Raw genomic sequence first — 21,174 nt, forward strand, 5'->3', positions numbered from 1 at the left:
ACCAGACATCTAAATGCCAAGTGGACGGGAGGAGGGGAAAGCGACTTGTGATACAAGCCTCCTAAAGACAGGTTTCAGAGGAACAGCCGTGTTAGTCTGTATTCACAAAAAGAAAAGGAGTACTTGTGGCTCCTAAAGCAGCAGCTCCTGCAGTGTAAAGATTATGTGTTGTTTATCGAGAACATTAACTGCAACATATTGTCTACTTGTTATTTAACACATTTGTAAAAAGTGTGTTATTAACTTCTTACACCCACTGGCTTCTCTTTACTTTTCCTCTTCTCTCTCTGTCCTTTTTAATAATTAATCATTTTCTGTGGTATTTGCACTCTGTTTTTCCTTTTCTCTCTTTCCTTCAGCTACCATTGATCTCTCTCTTTCCTTTATTAGGGATTGTTTTTGATGTTCATTCTACCTTTCCCACTTCTTCCCCCTGCTCCTCCCCCATCTCATTCTCTCTGTGAAGTCTTCTTTTCTAAGCATGCATTTAAAAAAAAAATCAAGACTATTTAAAATTATTTAATTTTTTTTAACTATTCATTCAAATCAGATTGAGGCTTTGTAAAACCAATTAGCACTCTGTGTTAACACATTACATTAAAACTTATAATGAACTAGCCTATTTGAATTTTCCAAAACAGCTATATATGGGCAAAAGAAAAAAAATATCAAAAATGAAGGCTCTGATCTTGTAAACACGTAAGCAGGTACATAACTCTGCTCACAGGAATACTGCCACTAACTTCAATGGGATTACTCATTTGCTACAAGCTAAGTGTTTGCAGCAGTGGGGGCTAAAATTGTATTTTATTAAAAACTTCTCTCAGTAGCACAAATTCTTTGTCATTTCAAAACAAAACTGCTTCAGTGTTATAGAAAATTATTTCAATACATTAAACAAAGTTATTGCAAACTTTATTTAAAAAACAAAAACACAAAAAATCACTCAAACCAAAGTTTTCAGAAGCAGGAACCGAAAAGTTAGGCTCCCAAGCCACACAGTATGGATGTTAATGAAATCCTGGACTTGTCTTTTTCATTTTAAGTGTGAAACTTCTTAGCAGACTAAAACCTCTAATAATCTGAAATTCTACTAACGAGCAGGAAACTAATTAAACAAGTAGAAAATAGCCACTTTAGCCATGGAAGAATATAAAATAGGGAGAGAAAGAATTAGCAACATATAAATAAAAAAAATCTGATTTGAATTATAAATATTACTTGATATTTTAAAATCATTTTTTTGTCCACTCTGTCTTGTTTCCTCCACTTTCCTTTCCTTCCACTCTCTCATTCACACCCACAAACTCACCCTACCTACTTATACCCACCCCTTCATACACTTTTCAAGCCCTAACAGCCAGCAAAGTAAACAAACAGCACCAAAGATATGGAGCCACAGAGACAATGCTTTGTTAAGAACCAAAGGCCCTTCCACCCCCTTTGAACAATTTGCTAGGAAAGAGTGGAGTAAACTCGGACTGGATCACAACTACTTACACATTAGTATTTTTCCCCAGTGGCTGCATCAGAATTTAAGTGCTCCAGAATTTAAGATTTTTTAAATCTCTAATCAGTCTCTAATCTTTAAGAATTCAAAAGTAGTTACGATGAGTTTAATTTTATACTTCTATCACATGTGGGCAGAGCCTGGGAAAATTACCATTTATTTTCCCCTCCAGACTCGTTTTAGGATGAAGAGGAAGGTTCTGGATTCCTAACAGGGTGCTGTCCACAGACTCTACACCCAGGGCCTCCATCTTTTGTAACCATCAGCTATCAACCGCCTAAAACGTGTATTCCCCAAACACACTGGATGGAGGCACTCTCTCTTTGCACTGCACCCTGATTCTCCTAACTGCTGTAATAATAGCAGTTGTCTGCACTGATCAACCCTTTCCCAGCCTCCATTTGGGGTCCTCCTCCCTAGTGTATACCTCCAGTGCCTAGCTCTGTGCTGCCACCTAGGAAAGGTCATAAGCAACAAAGTGAAATTGACCAGATTCTTGGTCAACTTCACTGTTGCTTACAGGATTCCCTATTACTCTGCTGCAGATTGGGAAGGCTTTAAGTAGCCTGCAGGCTTGTTTACACACAAAAGCTGTACCATTTTACCTATTCCAAAATACAAGGTACAATCCCTAACATCCATTAGCTCTTCAATCATTACTGTTTCATTGAAGATCTCAAATTGTTTCTGGCTGTAAGGTAATAAATTAAACACAAGGCGTATCCAGTTACAGTATGCTCTTCCTTGGCATTCAGCACAAGGATGTCATTGCTCACGCTTGGGACTATATGGCAAAATTACCATGGAAAGCAACTGAAAGGAACCAGGGTTGAATTTTCCAAAGCAACTAAATCTGTGTCTACACACAAAAGCTGTACAGCTTTCACTATATTGAGAGAGAGAAAACTGTACAATCCCACAAGTGTGTCAGTGTTACATTGGTATGGCTTATACCCATACAGGAAGGTGAAGAAACCATACTTGTACAAAGTACATTTATAATTGTGTCCATACTAGGGATCGTATTGATATAACTATTTCACTTTAAAAAAAAAAACATCCCTAACAAAAATAGTTATACCAGTACAAAAACTGCATATAAACCAGATGCAATATCTTTCCTTTTGCCTATCTGTTTACAGACTTAGAAAGATACTTTGTTCATGGCTGGAAATTTATCTTCTAGCATAAATGACTACATACTTTTCCTTTTAAACAAAAGTTTTGAGACTGCAAAAGTTGATGACTCAACTTCACATTCACCATAGTTAAGTGGATTTTTCAAGCCCCTTCTCCACCCCACAGTAGGAAATATCAGTTTTATATTTTGACATGGCTACACCAAAAACTCCCTACGTCCCTACATTCTACTCCCTGAAACAATCAAGACAATCAACAATAGGAATGACTTCAGGATTCAGAACCAATTTGTACAATATTTTACGCATTTTAAGAGGACAGAATTCCTACTGTTTTAAAATTAGTAATAAATAATATTCCACAACCATTTCTGGGAGACTGGATAAAGGCAAAACAAAACAAAACCCCAAAAAACCCACCAACACTTTCAAAATATTTAAAAAACAACCACTTTCCACTGACATTTTGCTTAAAAAAAAAAAACTCTCCTCCTCCACTTCTAGTGAAAACCTACTCACGCTCCAAAATTAGAATTGCAGCAGTTAAAATCCCAACTTTTTATTTGCACAACACAATAAAAGAGTGCTGGTTTTACTGTGATCATGGTCTTCACTATATAGCTCATAAGACCACCCTTAAAACTCTGCCAGACTGCTGCAGTTTTTGCAAGGTGGCAGCAAATTACAATTGATAAGAATCACATTCCCATTTTAACACCTCTTTTAGTATTTTGAAGAGGACAAGATGATTAAGTTTACTAACTAGGTAAATCAGGAAGCTTTAAAACACAGAACATCTTACCAATTTCCCGATTAAGAATCTTTTCTTCTCTGTTGCCTACTGGTTCAATGACTTTTAAAAAAGGCTGAAAGAGCCGCAGGTCGCAAAGTCTCCGTGTTTCATCAAAAAATTCTTCTCTTTCTGCTTCTTGTGTAACACTTACGAAAATGTAAGAAGATTCATCTTGAAGGAGCTGATAAAGAGGGTATTTTCTTGCTTCTTTGAAGAGTTCATGCTTGATAGTCAATAGTGTGGCCTCACGGAGGCATTCTAGAGTCACTATCATTCCATTAGGTAGAAGACACTCTACAAGGATCCTTGGTGGCATCAAATGGATGCCCCATAGTTCACCAGATGATGGTCTTGGAGGCATTTTCTTAATCTTTTGGTAAACTTACAACAGAAACAGGTTTAAGCACAGATTCCTACAGGAGAGACCTAAATAAATGTAAAACATTAAAACATATTAGAATGAAAAAATATAAACCTCACAAATTAGAATTGAGAGCAGCTTTATTTAGAGACTCTTCTATAACCCCAACTGACACAGTATCTGAGCACTTATGACATTAAATAGGGGCAGGACATACAAATTATTGCATTTTACCAAGGAGGGTGTAGGGGAGACAACCCAAAGTCTGATGTCAAAGGAAGTTCTGGGGAAAAGCCACATTTTTAATACGAATTAAAACCCTCAAATGGTACAATTAATAGCAACACAGATGTTATTCATCCTTGTTGCGAACTTTTAAACAATATGCATTTAGTGATTTGCAAAAAAAATAAAATAAAGTGGATTAATTTTTTTCCATTAAAAATGATTTACATACTTATGTTTGAAACACATTTAAATAATTCTCTTCATTCCCCACTACATTACCGCCAATAATTAAAACATTAACCTATTTTTAACTTACATATGAACATCACAGATGACTATGCTTTACAGTTTCAATTTGTATTAAAAATAGTAACTTGGAAGGTATGCAATTGTGCTAAATAATCACTTTCAGGTCTACCCACTGAATCTCTACAGTACATTGCTACTAAAACATTTCCCATATTCTCATTAGTGTCCTGCCAACCCACATATGCATCTATCCATCTCCAATCACTGACAGACAAGGCTTTGAAGTTCTTCTACCTAACAGCTAAAAGCTAGGTTTTGTCCTCTGCTAGAGAAAGACCAATATGAAAGATAGGATCTTCAATGTCCACATGCAACACTCAATTAAGTCAATTGTCCCCATCCCAAATGTTCTGAAAGTAATGAGCTGGGATGCCTGTCAGGGTGCCCTCCCTCCATTCTGCTTTATGTCAGTCTTTGGCTAATATATGTCTGATAACTCCTCCACCACAAAATTTCCCATGGTTGCCAGAAGGGAGAAGATACATTCTCTTTCTACTCAGACCTCTTCCCTTCCAACCCAAAGCCTCCTGTCTTGCTATGAGGGTTGGTTAGGAAGTTTCTGCTTTCCTATATCTTTCTCAGCTTTCCAGCTGCTATAAGGAGCACATTTCCACTACTCTGCCCTCTTTTTTTATGTTGAATAGGTCAAGATCTACTTCAGCCACTGTTCAGTTTTCTCAAGGAGCAGCAGAATGAAAGTGACAATTCTTTTCAGTTTCACTGCAGTCCACAAAATTCTGAATAGCAGTCAGATTGTGATCAGCCTTCTCTGCTGCAGCTTTGGAAATTCTACAAATAGCAACATAGGCAACGGAACTCTCCATTACAGTTTTAGTAAAATGCTACATTGATTTATACTTTATTCGCGATTAGAAGGTTCTTTGTCACCATAAAGGCTAGGTTTTTTGTTTGTTTTTTTAAATGAAAGCTTAGATTCTGCAGAAGTTAAAGAAATGTCTCTCTCTATTTGACCCAGAGGAAGGCAATGTAGATTTGGATATTTTAAGTTCTACGTACATACACTCACACCTATTGACTGCTCAACTAGATCATAAATAAGAGTTTAATTTGAGATTTAAATGAAAACCATCTTCTGCATATGGTGTTAATTACAAAAGAGTAGGAGTGAAACTCTGAAATTATATAATCCTTTAATGGGAGTATTTCAAAGGTCTAAAGTAGGTAAGAATCCCCATTTTACACATGGGGAAATAAGGTGCACAAGGTTAAATAACTTGCCAAAGATATCAAAACTGGTGTTTGGTGGAGAGAGAGACTCAATGACTCAGTCAGTCCTTTACTGACTATATAGCATCTATTGCTTTATTGTTTACATTAGCATCCCCATTCTACCCATTATTAAAACAAAACTAAATGAGGCAAGGAAAATAACCCACCATTGTTTGTATTACTATGTTAACAAATCAATTTATTAACACAGAATTAGTATAAATCTATTTAAACAAGCCTGATCTTGCAATTTTCTATAAATCATATGCAGAAATCAAGTTTCCTCATATTTCTAGTTTATTTTCTATATATTTTATTTTTTACATACACATCATCACTGCATTTATTATATCCATGTCTCCCCCTCTCCCATTCTTCAATGACAAAAGTCATTTTATAGAATATATTTCAGTCTCTTATGACAAGAGATAATGATGAAGAAATTCTGATGTCCCAAAAGGATGGTGGAAAAATATATCATGAGGAAAGTGCCAAGCCAAAAAAAAAGTAGTTGTACTTATTAATATACAAGTATATTAGTATACAAGCCAATTGTTTTTGAAAGAGTTTGTCATGAAGAGATGACAGGCTGGCAATATTTTCCCCTATACTGTTTTTGTTCCGAGTCAACCAAGACAAGAACAAGACTCCAGTCTACACTACCAAAATTATGGTTGTCTAGCATACTTATAGTTAAATCATATTACAAAAAAAGTGTTGTGTGGTGTGGGTTTTTTTTTTTTAAATTTATATATTACCAGTATGGTCAGGAGAGAGATATAGGGGAACCATGTTACAAACCTAGATATCTACCAGTGTTAAAATTTGGGTGTCCTGTTCAGAACATGTTTTCTGTCCACATATGCAAAACAAGTGATAAACATGGCTGTGTCCAAATCATCCTAACCCCCATGTTTAAGCATGTTAATTTTTGTAGTGCAGACTGTGGCCTAGTTCTGTAACATTAGGCTGCTGAAAAGTGTAGGCATTTTTTAAAAACTATTTAATTTTAGATTACAATATCAAACAATTCATCAAGTCTTAGACCCAAAATAATTTTTCAAAATAAAATTATGTTTATGAAGTACAAATCTTAAAATAGTCAATGTGTTTGTTTTCTAAAAGAGAGTGTGGGCTGCAAGTAGGCCAATGGGCAAGTCACCATTTTAGAACAATCACACTAAAACAGCAGCTTATTTTTCTTCTGACAGAGTAGGGGCTAGAAACCGTGCGCACATTAATCCTATGTGCACATTCACTCCACTTGTGCGTGTAAGGATACCATCGTGGTTTGTATTTGGAGAGTAAAAGAATTTCGGTTTACATTTTCGAAGTATAATTAGCAGATTGCGTTTTTGTCTTGTTTTGAGAAAACTGGAAGGTTGCCTGGAATAAAGGGAATCAATTCTGTTCTTAAAACAGCTCAAGGAATATTACTGTAACAAATTATTTTGGAATAGATATTACATAGACACAATTAGGGGCAGCAATGAGCACTTCCAAATCATGGTTAATCACCCCTCCAGACCACCAGAATTCTGAACCACCACAAATAGCCAGCAAGACCAAACTCACAGGCCCCTCACTGATCAAACTACCAACTCTCTGGGCTGGTTACAGCATCTTCCTGAACCACCGTGTTATTGATTCTCCTTTCTCAACCCCACTAACCACCTGTTGCAATTATTGATAATGCACACCTATATTTTAGATTGTGCCCAAAATTATTAAAGTAGTTTGAGTATGCATGTAACATATTTAACTTTTATCTTCATTCCTCTACATATTGAGTAGTTAAAAAAAAAAAAAGCTTCGTAGACCACTTTCCTATTTGGTTTGGTACATGCATTTTTCCAGTACTAAGAGCTATGCTGTCCGAAGACACACAATATTTGTCTAAATCAGTCATCTGTATCATCCTCTTTCCGGTGAACGAGAAATGACCATAAAGAAGGCCCAAGATAAAGAGTGAAGCGTTCTAGCTTTTGCTGTCACACAGTAGAACCTCAGAGTTACAAACTGACTGGTCAACCACATACCTCATTTGGAACTGGAAGCACGTAATCGGGCAGCAGCAGAGACAAAAAAGCATATACAATACAGTATTGTGTTAAATGTAAACTACTAAAAAAGTAAAAAGAGAAAGTTTAAAAAAAGATTTGACAAGGTAAGGAAGCTTTCTGTGCTTGTTTCATTTAAATTAAGATGGTTAAAAGCATTTTTCTTCTGCATAGTAAAGTTTCAAAACTGTATTAAGTCACTGTTCAGTTGTAAACTTTTGAAAGAAAAATCATAGAGTTTTGTTCAGCGTTATGAAAACCTCCATTCCCGAGGCTTTCATAACTCTAAGGTTCTACTGTACAAGACTAACCCTGTTCTGGATAGATAAGGTAATCTCATTTTCTCATGCCATTGCAATGAGGGCAGAATTGAGGTAGTTTGGCTACCTTAACTGAATTTCCATGCAATAGAACGTTTCATTATAAGCAGCGCTGGATGAAATTTTTCAGTTGAAACTTTTTTTTGTGGAGAATTTGCAGATTTGGCAACACCAAAACATTTTGTTAATTCCTGTCAATTTTGCTGAATTGTTTTTATTGGGGGAGGGGTTTTTTTTTTGGGGGGGGGGGAAGGGGAGAGACCTAACCTCCCACCCGCCTAAACATTTCATTTAGATATTTGATTTTTTTTATTCTGAACAACCTTTCATTTAGAAATGTACTTCAGTCTTCTTATAAACAGTAAACATTAAAAAATGCTCAACATCTAAAATGAAACATTTCATCAGACCAGAAAAAATTTTTTTTTAACTTTTCAGAATTGTCAGCCAATAGAAAAATCAGTTATTTGCCTGGCTTTAGTCAAATTGCTGTGTACAATTAGCCAAGACTACTGGGCACACTTTTGTCATGAACATTCATCTGAGGCCTTTACAAAGTTTAATGTTATTTCTTCCTCAACCACTTCTTTCCTGAAAGTGAGAATTCCTGTAGCAACCCACTCGAACGGTCATCATCCAGGAGAAGTGATCATCTGATCAGAAGAAGCTATAACAACTTTCTGAAACTTGCAGGAATCTCTGCCAAAACATAAAATGCAGATAATATAACTGCTACCTGATTGCCATAGAACATTTAAACAAGCAATGGGGAAAAAGATCAATAGTGGAGCTAGACAAATGTTGTCCAACTAAACATTGTTTCATCAGAAAATACTGATTTGAAGAAAGATGTTTTGGTGAACCTATTACAGATTTGACCTAACTTTTGCCAATGGAAACATGCCAAGAGGCCTGTGTTCCAGGATCCATAGCACCATGGTACAGAACCTGCTGGGGCTCTTACTGCTAGGCTCTCCACTACGCTGCAGTGCTACCATCCTCCCTGCCACAGAGCAGGGTGCCTAAAACTCAGAGCCCAGGCTCCTGCTGGGGCTCTGGAGCAGCCACGCCACTTAAGGACTTCTAGGCAGAAGCCTGAAAGACCCAGGTGCCCTGGCTCCAGCCGTAGTTTGGCTCTCAGATCTGCAGCAGGGACCCTAGAAGTCCTGAGAACTCCAGCTCAAACCAGGGCTCTCAGTTATGGAGTTGAGAATCTGAATCCTTGGACCAGTTCCCAGGGGTTTGCAGCTCTGGGGCAGCTGCACCAGAGACTACTATCTATTAATCCGTATTTTGACTGTGCCACTAAAACCAAATGATTCTAAAGAATGGATACAGCCTTAATCCCAAAGATAAACATGCTCTTTCATGAATCTGCCTGAGGGAGGAGCATGCTTGTTCTCAATGGCGTATTTCCTTTTGCAGATGCAGCAGATCCACAGATGCAACCCACCCTACATCAAGATTACTAATGAAAATTCTCTTGTCTGCATGATCTGTAGTATAAAGTTGTAGTGTTGGTAATCAAGGAATATAATTACTGTTAGCAGTTATATTAACTGGAATTTTTCCAACTCTGGATGTTATCAGAGTAGCGGATGCTTTATTGGCAGGAGCTAAACTTGCATCTAGAATCAATATATTAGTGTCTCCCCAAAAGCAGTATGAAGACCCAGTGACCAGCTTTGGGGGAGGGAGAGGGGAGAACTGCATCCTCCCGCTCAGCCTTCCTTTATCCTGAGGGTCGCTTGTCATCAGTGCAAAAAAAGCTCCACTCCTGTGCAGGCTTTGCAACGGTGAAGTCCTGCAATGTTCACTATTATTCACTGACTAGCATACTACCTTGTAGGCACAAAAGTTCAGCTAACATCCTTCCTTTAGGATTTTCTCTCTTGCAAAAGCAAGCAAGCAGTAGGAACTAACCAGGAAAGACAAAGCAGCTCCATACATTAACTGTTGATGTATTGAACAACTAATTTAAACAAACAGTATTTTAATGTATACACCTTAATAATTATAAATCAAACTGAATAAATCTGCAACATCATTGAAAAGTAAAGTTTCCTAATCCTCTGCAATTCAATGCATAAACTGTAATCACTCATTTCACTACCATTAGCTTACCCTTACAACTGAATGAGCCATTCAATAAACATGATACATTTTATTTCCAAATATTCAAAGTCAGTTAGCTTCTCTTATTGCAAGAAAAATCTCATTAAATTGCTTTGACAGACAGGATATAACAGTTTCCTGTAACAATTATTCTGTTTTATATGCATTCCACTATGACTTTTGTACAGATTTGATTAGTTTTCCCAGTTAGAAATTCACTCCACAATCCACACTAAAAACCTCCTAGATTCATAACTGACTGACCCCTCACGCCCCACATGAAACAAACTCCAAAAACGTTTACACTGTTCAGGTTTAGACCACCATATTGACTTTATTTCTCATTATCCCAATCTCAACACCAACTGAATTTTTCCAACGTAAGACTGTTATGACTTCAATCGATTCCCCAAAAGCAAAATTCTGGGAGGAACAGGAGTCACTTTCCCAGGGGAAAAACATTAATCTCTCTCTCTCTTCAGAATGTAAAACTTTTATCCACTGGTGCCAATATGTCAGCCTAGAAATTTCAGACTCCATGGACTAGAGAACAAATGTTTTTTTCCCTCTTAAGGCACATCAGTCACTCCAAAACCCAGCACAAGGAGAGTTGGCAGGGTTGTCAGTGGGTTTGCTTTTTCTGCTGTCCAAATCTGCTGCGTAGTGACAGTAAAACTGCCTTCAGTCTAGATATTTTCAGTGATACTCCTTTGTTCTTCTGGCCTGCCTTCAGGCATTTTTCTAGAGTACAGATACAGACCAAGCATCTAATACAAAGACTTGAAATTGTCCTCTGCTATAACATTGCTGATAAAATTATTTTTTGTTGCACTGTATGTAGAGCTTCCTCGTGTCTTTGTATTTTTCTATCTTATTTCATCCATTTAACAAATTATGCAAATACAGTTTTCACACGAATTCTTGTATGGCTGCAAACAGCATAGTAAAAGGAAAGGATTAGGAGGAATATAGCCCTTTTTGAAACCTTGTATCGCTAAGGTTTTTGTTTGTTTTACAAAATGCCCCCTTGTCTACACTACAAAATGTACCCATTGCTGACAATTGCTGTAGTTGAACCAATATGTTTAAATAAGTTTCTGAAACAGCGATCTCAGCACTCGTTTAGCCGCACCCACTACCAGTGATGGGTAAATTTTGTAATTTAGACACAGCTTTAGAGAGCTCTTTCTCTAGGATGAAATCTTAAGTGAATATTATAACGATTATCACTGCACTGGCATCAGCACTGGCATCAGACCCAGTGTAAGATACTGTCCAAAATTAAATATCTGCATTTAAACCCATTTTGTGATTAGGATATGATAGAACCATGTTCTAAAATTCATATTATAAATTCTAACACAGCATTTTTGTAAAGCTTTTTCTTCAGAGGGACCTGGCCACAAAAATAGCCCTGTAGCAGGGCTTAACTGTTTTTGCCACTGTGTAGTCTTGTTTTGTTTTTATTTAAACACTGCTCAGAGCAGGACTAAACACAAACCCCCAAGCCTTCCAATATTGATACCAGTGGTAGAGCTGCAACAATGGACAATTACAAGTCCCTTTTTTGCCAATCCATATGCAGCCTGGCTGTCAAAGCACAATACAAGTCAGATAAGCTGAAGACATGCTTAAATAGAGTCAACACTGTTCCTCAATTCTGCTTGAAGACCAGTGTACCCAGAGCCTAAAACTGTGAAAAAAGGTAAAAAACAGACAGTAAGGTATGGAAGTCTGTGGCTCTAGGGCAGTGTGGCCTTCTCAAGTGTTTTGGGGTGGTGGTTGTTGTTGTTTTAAAGGCGCTTAAATTTTTGTCACTACGTACTCAGTGTTTCAAGGACAGAAGGAGGATCCTGGGAAAGAAAGGCACTTGGAATTTTAAATGACCTCCACCACCACCTCTGTAACCATGCTTTTCCTTAAAGGACCCTAAGGAGTAAGAACATGGAGAAGGTGGGAATGCCTGTTCTTTTTTCCTTGGACATTTTCTTCTAGTTTACAATTTTGATCTCCTTTCCACCATGCTGTGTGCATGCATAATACAAGGGGAGAGAATTCCACAGTGATGCAGTGTTTTTCAACTAGTAGCCTCTTCAGAGGAGATAAAAAAACCCAACATATTCTGTTTTTAATCAGTGACACACTGTTAAACACTAAAATTGCATTTTGACGCCTCGGAAGGCCAGTGTGCCTTCCTTCCTTGAACTTCCATACATCTGCTAAATCCTATTATTCCAATCAGGAATTCTGGCCTCTATATGGAAAAAGTTTCCCACTCACAGTTCAAGAGCCCTGCTCCATAGTGGCTCTACATTGGCTGAAGGTGTTCTGCTACATCTACAAGCATGTTGTGAAGTGGGGTGAGCAAACACTGGAGTTTTTTCAAGCTGTTAAGGCAAGCCTGCCGTGCTGAAGAAACGCAGGGGAAACAATAGCAACCACCTTTGCACATGTAAAAATAAAATGGTTAGGTTTCCTGCCTGCTTATGGGTCTCAGAGTTTTTACACTAAGTGAATTTTATATTGGTGACGTGAACATTTAATAAGAGAGCACAGAAGAGAACTCAGTGATAAAGCAGAGAGCTTTAATTTCATTTTTGTATACAGAAAAAAAGGAATCTTCTGCCCTTTTTGAAAGAGTAAGGCAGTGTGATGGGAATGAGGGTTTATTTTTGAGTTTCTTTTGTATAAAACTAATTGGATTGGTAGCCAAAAATGTAACTAAAATATAAACTCCGGCTATGATTAAGTTGTTTGCTTATATTTTTCGTTCTAAATTTCTTTCCAATTCTCTACTCTTCCTGAGATTTTGGAACCCAGACAGTAAACAGAATCTTTCAAAACAGGAAATGCTGGCACACATACACAGTGGCAAGAAAAAAACAGTAGAAAGAAAGTTCAGATATAGGTGTTGTGGATTTTATTCCATTCTGCACCTTTACGCAGTATCTATAAACAGGAGTACTTCAAAATTAAGTTAGGGGAAAAACACTAACCCAGGAATTTTTTTCCCATGTGTATGCACTGGGAGGGTACGCATGAATTGTGGTTAGCTTTGTGGTCAGTATCCAGGTTAACTTAGCCTGGGTGTGAGTAGCTATGCTGCAAAGTCAAATTCCTGTGTCCTCAGGACATTTGGGGGTGCAGCCCTCGATTCCTTGTGCTGCAACGGAATGGGAGTGCTGGCTGACCTTTCTACTCAGCAGAGTGTTAGTAGCTACTGCCACTTTTACCTACTCACTACAGCTGGGTTCCCTGTCATGGGGAGTTCAGAGACAGAAGCTCTCAGCAGGCCCCTGCTCTTGAGACTCACAGAATTAGAAGAGACTTCAAGAAGTCATCTAGTCCAGTCCCCTGCACTCAAGGTTGGACTAAGTATGATCTAGACCATCCCTGACAGGCGTTTGTCTAACCTGCTCTTAAAAACTCTAATGATGTTGTGTAATCTCCCTCCCTAGGCAATTTATTCCAGTGCTTAACTGCCAATTAGGAAGTTTTTCCTAATGTCCAACCTTGCTGCAATGGCCTTCTTGTCCTATCCTCAGAGGTTAAGGAAAACAATTTTTCTCCCTCCTCCTCTTAACAACCTTTTATGTACTTGAAAACTGTTATGTCGCCTCTCAGTCTTCTCTTCTCCAGATTAAACAAACACAATTTTTTCAATCTTCCCTCATAGGTCATGTTTCTAGACCTTTAATCATTTTTGTTGCTCTTCTCCGGACTTTCTCCAATTTGTCCACAACTTTCCTGAAATTGTGGCACTCAGAACTGGACATAATATTCAGTTAAGGCCTAATCAGCACAGAGTAGAGTGGAAGAACTACTTCTCCTGCTAATACATCCTAGAACGAGGTTTGCTTTTTTTGCAACAGTGCTACACTGTTCACTCATAGTTAGCTAGTAATCCACTCTAACCCCCGATCCCTTTCCACAGTACTCCTTCCTAGGCAGTTATTTCCCATTTTGTATGCGTGCAACTGATTGTTCCTTCCTAAGTGAAGTACTTTGTGTTTGTCATTATTGAATTTCATCCTGTTTACTTCAGATCATTTCTCCAGTTTATCCAGATCATTTTAAATTTTAATCCTATCCCCTCCGTTTGGTATTGTGCACAAACTTTATAAGTGTATTATTTATGCCATTATCTAAATCATTGATGAAGATACCGAACAGAGGATTGGTAGCTGCATACCCAGTCTAAAGCCCTCACAACCTGAGCTTGGTGACTTCTCATGAAATGGCTGCCCCAGGCACTGACAGAACTAAAATCCAGTCCCCAACCTTAATTGCAATAGTAGAAGATGGATGAAAAGCTATGAGAAGGGGAAGGGGTAATAAAAGTAGCAAAGCTAAACTAGCAGTGTTGGGGCTTTCCCCACATACTGACCTCCCACTGGTGCACAACCCTCACAAGTCTTCACTGGGAGGTACTGTAATCACTGAATAAAGAGCAATCTGTCTCCTGATTATTTTTATTAATGGTAGTATTACTGTAGCATGTCAGAGACCCTGCCATGGAGCAAAACCCCATTGTGCTAGGTTCTGTACAAATACAGAACAAGAAGGTCCCTGATCCAAAAAGCTCGCAATCTAAGTATAAAACAAAAGACAACAGATGGTTACAAACATGGGAGTACAAGACAGACAGACAGACACTGGTCAACGTTATAGGCAGTGATATCAGCACAATGGCGAAAAACAGTTGTCAAGTTTTTTTTCTGTCAGCATCACAGAAAAGAGGAGAGTTTAAAGAAGGGATTCGAAGAATGATAAGGTAGCTCTAAGATTGTTTATGAGGAGCTCTTCCAAAGTATGAGAGGCAGCACAGGAGGAAAGCATAAGTGCTTGTTTGAAAAACTTAACAAGTGGATGATGAAGGCTGGCAACATGAGCTGACAGTGAATTTGAGAGGATCGGTAGGGTGGGGATAGACTGTAAAGGCCTTGGAAATGAAGATAAGCAGCTTATATTTGATGCAATAGAGAAGGCGGTGGCTATGGAGGGATGCAATGAGAGTGGAGAGGAGGGATAGCTCAGTGGTTTGAGCATTGGCCTGCTAAACCCAGGGTTGCGAGTTCAATCCTTGAGGGGGCCATTTAGGGATCTGGGCCAAAAATTGGGGATTGGACTAGATGACCTCTTGAGGTCCCTTCCAACCCTGATATTCTAGGAGTCTATGAGTGGTATCACGGTCAAATCAATGGGCTCAGAAAATCATCTTTACAGCAGCACATGAATGGACGTGAGCAGGGCAAGGCTGCACATGTCAAGGCCAGAGAAAAGGATATTGCAGTAATAGAGACACGAGATCAGAGCCTGGACAAGAGTTTTAGTTGTGTGGATGAATAGCAAAGGCTGTCTTAGATACTATGCAAAAAGATTAAGAAATATAAGACATAGCCTGAATGCAAGAACTAACGAATAAAGTGCAGACATTTGTGCATATGTTTCATCTCCAACTACTTGTAACTGGAGAAAGAGAAAGGGTGGGACTTCTTGTACCCTCTCACAACAAGGGTGCTCTGCAATAAGTGAAGGGCCATAGAAACTGAAGCACCAAGCAGTTATTTCCTCTTATGTGCTTTCAGTTTCTTCATGGTACTGTAGGTTCTGCTGAGGGACTGTCCTTTGCTATAACCGGAAACAAAAGATGACAAGAATTAACCAGCATTTTCAGAAGTGCTCTCAAGCAGTTCTAGCAAGTTACAAAACATGTTCTGCACTCAACATCTGTCAAAGGGTCAAATAGTTCCTGTAGTGTGAGGGGATCTCCAGGCCCTCAAGGAATTCATATTCTGAAGTAATCAGCCTTCCTGTGACTAGGTCATCAGAACAGTGGCAGGGAGTTTTGAGTAGCAGTCCCCAAAAGGGAAGAGACAGGCAAGCAGTGAGCTAAACTAAACAGAATCCTAAAGGGGGAGAAGATTTCAGACAGTATTCTTTTTATAAATTAAAGGCACAACATGATCCAATGGCTAGAAGTTGAAGCTAGGTAATTTTTCACCTTATCTGTAGCCTAAGTGTAATTAACCATTGCAATAATTTACCAACAGCTGTGGTGGATTCTCTATCACTTAAAATCAAAACTGGTTGTCTTGCTAAAAAATATGCTCTAGTTTAACCAGAAGATATGGACTTGATATACAGATTACTGGGTGAAATTCTATTGCTTGTGCTACACAAGAGGTCAAACGAGATGAAAAATTCTTGAGTAAGCTGAGCCACTCTGATTCTTTCCAGGTGAACTGGCTGTCCTGGGAACATAGGAGGAATTGTGGGAAGGCATTGGAGGACTACCAGTAGTCAAGTCACTGCAAAGTAGAGAAGTTACCATTCTAAATGGAAGCCTCACTTGGGCGTTAGCTTACAGCCCCAGATAAGCCAGCTAGCCCTGGATGAAAAAACTACTAAACTCAGACGAGAGAGTTGTATGTGTGCCGCTAAAAGGTGTGCAATAGCTGCTGTTTGTCAGCAGGAGAGAGCTCTCCTGCCGACAAAGAACTTCCACCCCCAATGAGCGGCGGTAGGAGAGCTCTCCTGCCGACAACGTGCTGTTCACACTGGTGCTTTTCCTTGACAAAACTTTTGTCTTTCGTGTGTGTGTGTGTGTGTGTTTAATACCTCTGAACTTGTCATTCAGTTGCCAGTGTAGACAAAGCCTCAGAGAGGGTTAAGGCGCAACACCTGCATAAGAGCCTATATTAACTCTGCATGGATGATAAATCCTGAGAAATCTTCCCTCTCACTACATAACCAAACCTAAAAAGCTAACCAATATCTGAGACTTCTTGAATTGGACTTTATCTACCTCCCTGCCCTACACTTCATAAAATTAAGTTTGAGACAAACATTAAATAGGATAAACGTATTTTCCCCATAGGAAGAGTGCTCCCCAAGGTTCTGGATCCATTATAAGGGGATGTTGTCTTCTAAATTGACATATGCAAATTGTTTAAAATATTTGGGGGTGGAGAGGGACATTTATTTACAACCATGTATAAAAACAAGAACCTTGACAGAACAGTACTGGAAGGTGCAGTTAATATTCTGCCCTTTAGTCCAATTATAGCTAATAACCTTCCATACACCCCTCCAACACTGCTTTCCGGAAGCATCAAACACCATTCGTAAAAGTTGACGACTAGCTGGCTACCCCTAATAGAGTTCAGTGGGTCCACAAATGTTATTTACTGGCATAAGACTGGAGGTATGATCCCATGCAACTCCACACAACCTCGTTTGCGCATGTGCATTCCTGGGCATCGTAGTGCCTCAGTAATAGATGCTGAAGCACTCATTTTTAGAAGCTTTCAACATAGCCAATAGCGTGCTGACAGATGTTTAGCAGTTTGGACATCAATCACACTATATGCTACTTTCAATGTCGATGCTTCTATAGATGAGCCATGTACCCTAATTTATACCAATACTTTGAAAGAAGAGTGCTCGAGAGTGAAGCAGCAGAGGTTATCTATCATAGATGGCACATACAGCTACCTATTTAACCAGCAGGATCTAAATGTTGAGACTCCCCTATATACAAACAAGACCTATGACCAGATGAAGTTCAGAGTTTTGAACCAATTTTACTTTACATTTGTGAAATGGGACAGTAAATGAACAAGACTACTTTTCTTTGTGAAGAGCTTGGCCCATTATTACAGTAATTGCCTACGCGTATGTGAACTGCAATCACTATGGACAAGCGCTACTGCTTTGTGGACACTGGCTAAAAATAGAGCATTACTCATTGGAACATGTGGTTGGTGTGGTTAAATCAACAGCTGGCACTTAAAAAAATCTGATTAGAAGAGGTCATTGGTATTAAGGTCCCAGAGATAATGGAAGGAGCCTGAATGGGGATTTAACAACTGTGGTCAAGCTACAGACCTAACATGTCCACCTTGTGATGCTGCTATTCTGCAATACAGACAGTATTGATCACCCAAAGCCAGTTTCCTGGTGTCAAAGGCTGTTAGCTGGGCAGAAGTCATGACAGTAGTCAGATTTGCATACAAAGGGCAGAATGTCAGAGTCATCCCCATATGCCAAAATAATTGAATTGTACTTCTGCTCTGTCAAAGCAGATGATCAGCAGGGGCCCTGCATAATAGAACTACTTTTCCTTCACACACAAGCACTGAGAAACAAGCTGTGCTTTAGCTATTACCTCAAAACGAGTCAGAAGATGGTAGAATGTGCCATTGAAAGGGAAAATTGGAGATGGCACTTGCACAAGAGTGCTGATTAATATGAAGGCCTCTGAAGTCTGTAGCAAGTAGGACTTAAATTCCATTCCTCTGTCACAGACTGCCTTAGCGTTCTTCAGTATCATAAGTTTTGTTGTTGTTTTTTTTTAAACCTAACTAATAAGTCACTGAAAAGTATTTTATATGTTGTTCTGTTTAATGCTGCCCACACCTGTAAAATGCAGTTGTGACTGCAGTTGTGCTCTGGGGGGTGGGGTGGGGGGACAGCCCTGGACTGCCGCTGCTCATGGGGTGGAAGGCAGCCTGGGACTGCTGGTGTGGGGTGGGGCACAGTGATGCTGTTGATCTTAGGGCTGCCCGAGCTGCTCCGGCAGCCCTGGGGTCAGTCACACCTGCAAGCTGCAGAAGTCGCGGAGGTCCCAGAAAAATCACGGAATCCACGCCTTCCATGACCTCTGTGACAGACTCACAGCCTTAATGATTACCTATTCTTTTCATTCCCTCTAGGGCACCTGGCATTTGTCACTGTCAGAAGACAGGATACTAGGCAAAATGGACCTTTGGTCTGACCCCGTGTGGCCATTCTTATGATAACATGTAACTATCAGTGTAGGAGTTTTCAGCAAAAGCTACACATCTGGGCAGCTAGCTAAAGAAGGGTCGTAGTGTTTTCTGCCTTAGGAGTTGGGGCTTTTAGCATGTAAGCAGGACAGGTACATCATCTTTCCACACCTTAAAGAGGGGAAACTTAATATGGGATAGGAGCTTAAAATCATAATGCTCCACTGTATCCAACAAAAGTTCAGATTAGTACAGGTAGCATTCAAATTTCAAGTGGCAGTAGGCTTCCTAGTGAAAAGAAATTGGGAGCCAGGGAAAGGGTGACTGTCATTTAGAGCTACATACCAACTTTACACTGGTTTAGGTGAATGTAAGCTTCCATGTCTGGAAGGCATGATTCACAATCATAATGGATAAAATTCTTAGGCAGTGCTACATAATCTAGTAGCATGTTCCACAGAAGAATAATTAGGGCTCTATTATTAAAGATGCTGCCCCCATAAATTTGTCTTTTCACAGAAAATATGGGCACTACAAAAAATTAATCATCAAGAATGCCTTTCAGTAGGAAATCATTGCTATTAAGGGACTTTTACAAGTCTTCAACCAGAAGGAAGCTTCAATGTAGGACATCCTTTGCCAGCAGTTTGTTACAAAAATCTTTAAAAAAAAAAATAGAAGACTAAAGGTAATATAAGAAACCACTGACAATTCCCAACTGGGTGAAATTTAACACACAGAGTGCCTAAGAAAACTATGATAATCTAATTCTACTAGTTCTGTGGACTTAAGTGAGTTGGAATACTGCTTATGGAAGATTCCCACTGTGACCAAGTCTCACCGAGAGCTGTTTAAAAAAACCCCACATGCACATACTCGAACAGCAAGGAAGGGAGGAAAGATTAAGATTGTGTAATGGAGGAGATCCACACTAACAACTTTCAGTTGTACTTTAGTAATACATGAGATAAGAGTATAAGAAGGGCATGCAAAGTACATGTGGTGAAAGATGAGCTGAATCAGTTGTGCCAAATCATTTGACAATACATTCAAGCAGGTATCTGCTGGTAAGGCATTCCTATCTAACAGTAGCTTCTTTAGATAGCAGCAGTGAAACACTCCAGAGTTAGGAATAGTTTGCATAGCTCATTCATGAGGAAAACAAGAATCTCATTTTCCACTAGTTCTCATTTTCATCCTTCCTTGTCTCCTGCTGGAAGTTATGCTGTCTGTCTTTGTAGGTCAACGTGCTCCAAGGTCGACCTCTAGCTTTACCTGAACAAAGGCTTGATGAGAGAGGATAGCTACACCAGTACTTTATTCTAACAACATTTTTGTTTTTCTCTTAAACATGGATTGAAATGGTGGATAATTTTACTACATTAGGACTGAGTAGCTGCATCACAGAGAGGCATAGATCAGCATTCAAGTTGCACTCCCCGTCAATATCTGGCCTGGGGAACTAATGATCCAGCCAGCGGACCAAATTCAGTGATGAATCCTGGTCACGTGACACCTGAGGCACATTGCACATAGGCTAAGAAGAAGCTGCATCACAAGACAAACTAAACTTCTATGCAAGCTATGACTTTTCATTTAGAGTTGTTGTTTTGTTTTTTGAAACACTGAAGTGGAACTATTTTAAGAAAGCCAAATCTATTCTCTTAAAAACAAATTTCCCTAGGAGCTTAGTTTTAGGCATTTGCGAACATGTATCACTAGGTTCTTTGACCAGTACAAATATGCGTAACACCTCAATTCTAAATATTACTTTTATACCAATATGTACTCAAACATTACACACTAATCTTTGTAACTATGCCATTACAAGTGGCATCAGAGCTCTAGCAGATATTTTACTTGAACATATGCCCCCTCTGAGCTCCAGAATTAATTTATGAGGAAGCCAAAGGCCTATCCAATAGCTGTGATTATTTGATTGATACTCTCATTCAGTGGAAAAGGTTGGTATGTTCTCTTGGTACAAATAGAATGGAAGAGCATTTCCTATTTGGTGGCAAAACTGGAAGAGATTTTATTAAGGTGACAGCAAGTGACTGCAAAAAGATGAAATACAAGAGAGATCAACCATTTTAAGAATTTGTTTTTGACTACCCTATTAATGGGAACTTCCTCAATACACTGATTAGTTTTATTAGTGCCTGGGCCATGCATAGATGTCAGTGAAACCTATTACTCAGTTTAAGTATTTTTTTTTAGTATCTCATTTAAAAGCTTGACAGATTCAGAGAGAAACTTCCAACCTTGCTAGCAACCATTCACGCTTTCATGAGGACTACAGTTGTGGCACCTGGCTTTGAGGTTCCCAACCAAACTG

At 39.0% G+C, this 21,174-nt stretch overlaps 1 protein-coding gene across 7 annotated transcripts in view; it reads right to left on the reverse strand.

The window, feature by feature from the left end:
• Positions 1-21,174, reverse strand: part of PIK3CA (phosphatidylinositol-4,5-bisphosphate 3-kinase catalytic subunit alpha) — a 78,963-nt gene that overhangs the window by 49,278 nt on the left and 8,511 nt on the right. For all 7 annotated transcript variants that reach the window (XR_013636323.1, XM_073359312.2, XM_073359313.2 and 4 more), the window contains one exon: positions 3,452-3,868. Coding sequence is in view for 6 of the 7 variants with exons in the window: in XM_073359312.2 (XP_073215413.1) it covers positions 3,452-3,803 (352 nt within the window). In the remaining variant the exon portion in view is untranslated. The remainder of the gene's footprint in view (positions 1-3,451; positions 3,869-21,174) is intronic.

The sequence above is a fragment of the Lepidochelys kempii genome, chromosome 9 (assembly GCF_965140285.1).
Source record: "Lepidochelys kempii isolate rLepKem1 chromosome 9, rLepKem1.hap1, whole genome shotgun sequence".
Taxonomy (NCBI): Eukaryota; Metazoa; Chordata; order Testudines; family Cheloniidae; genus Lepidochelys; species Lepidochelys kempii.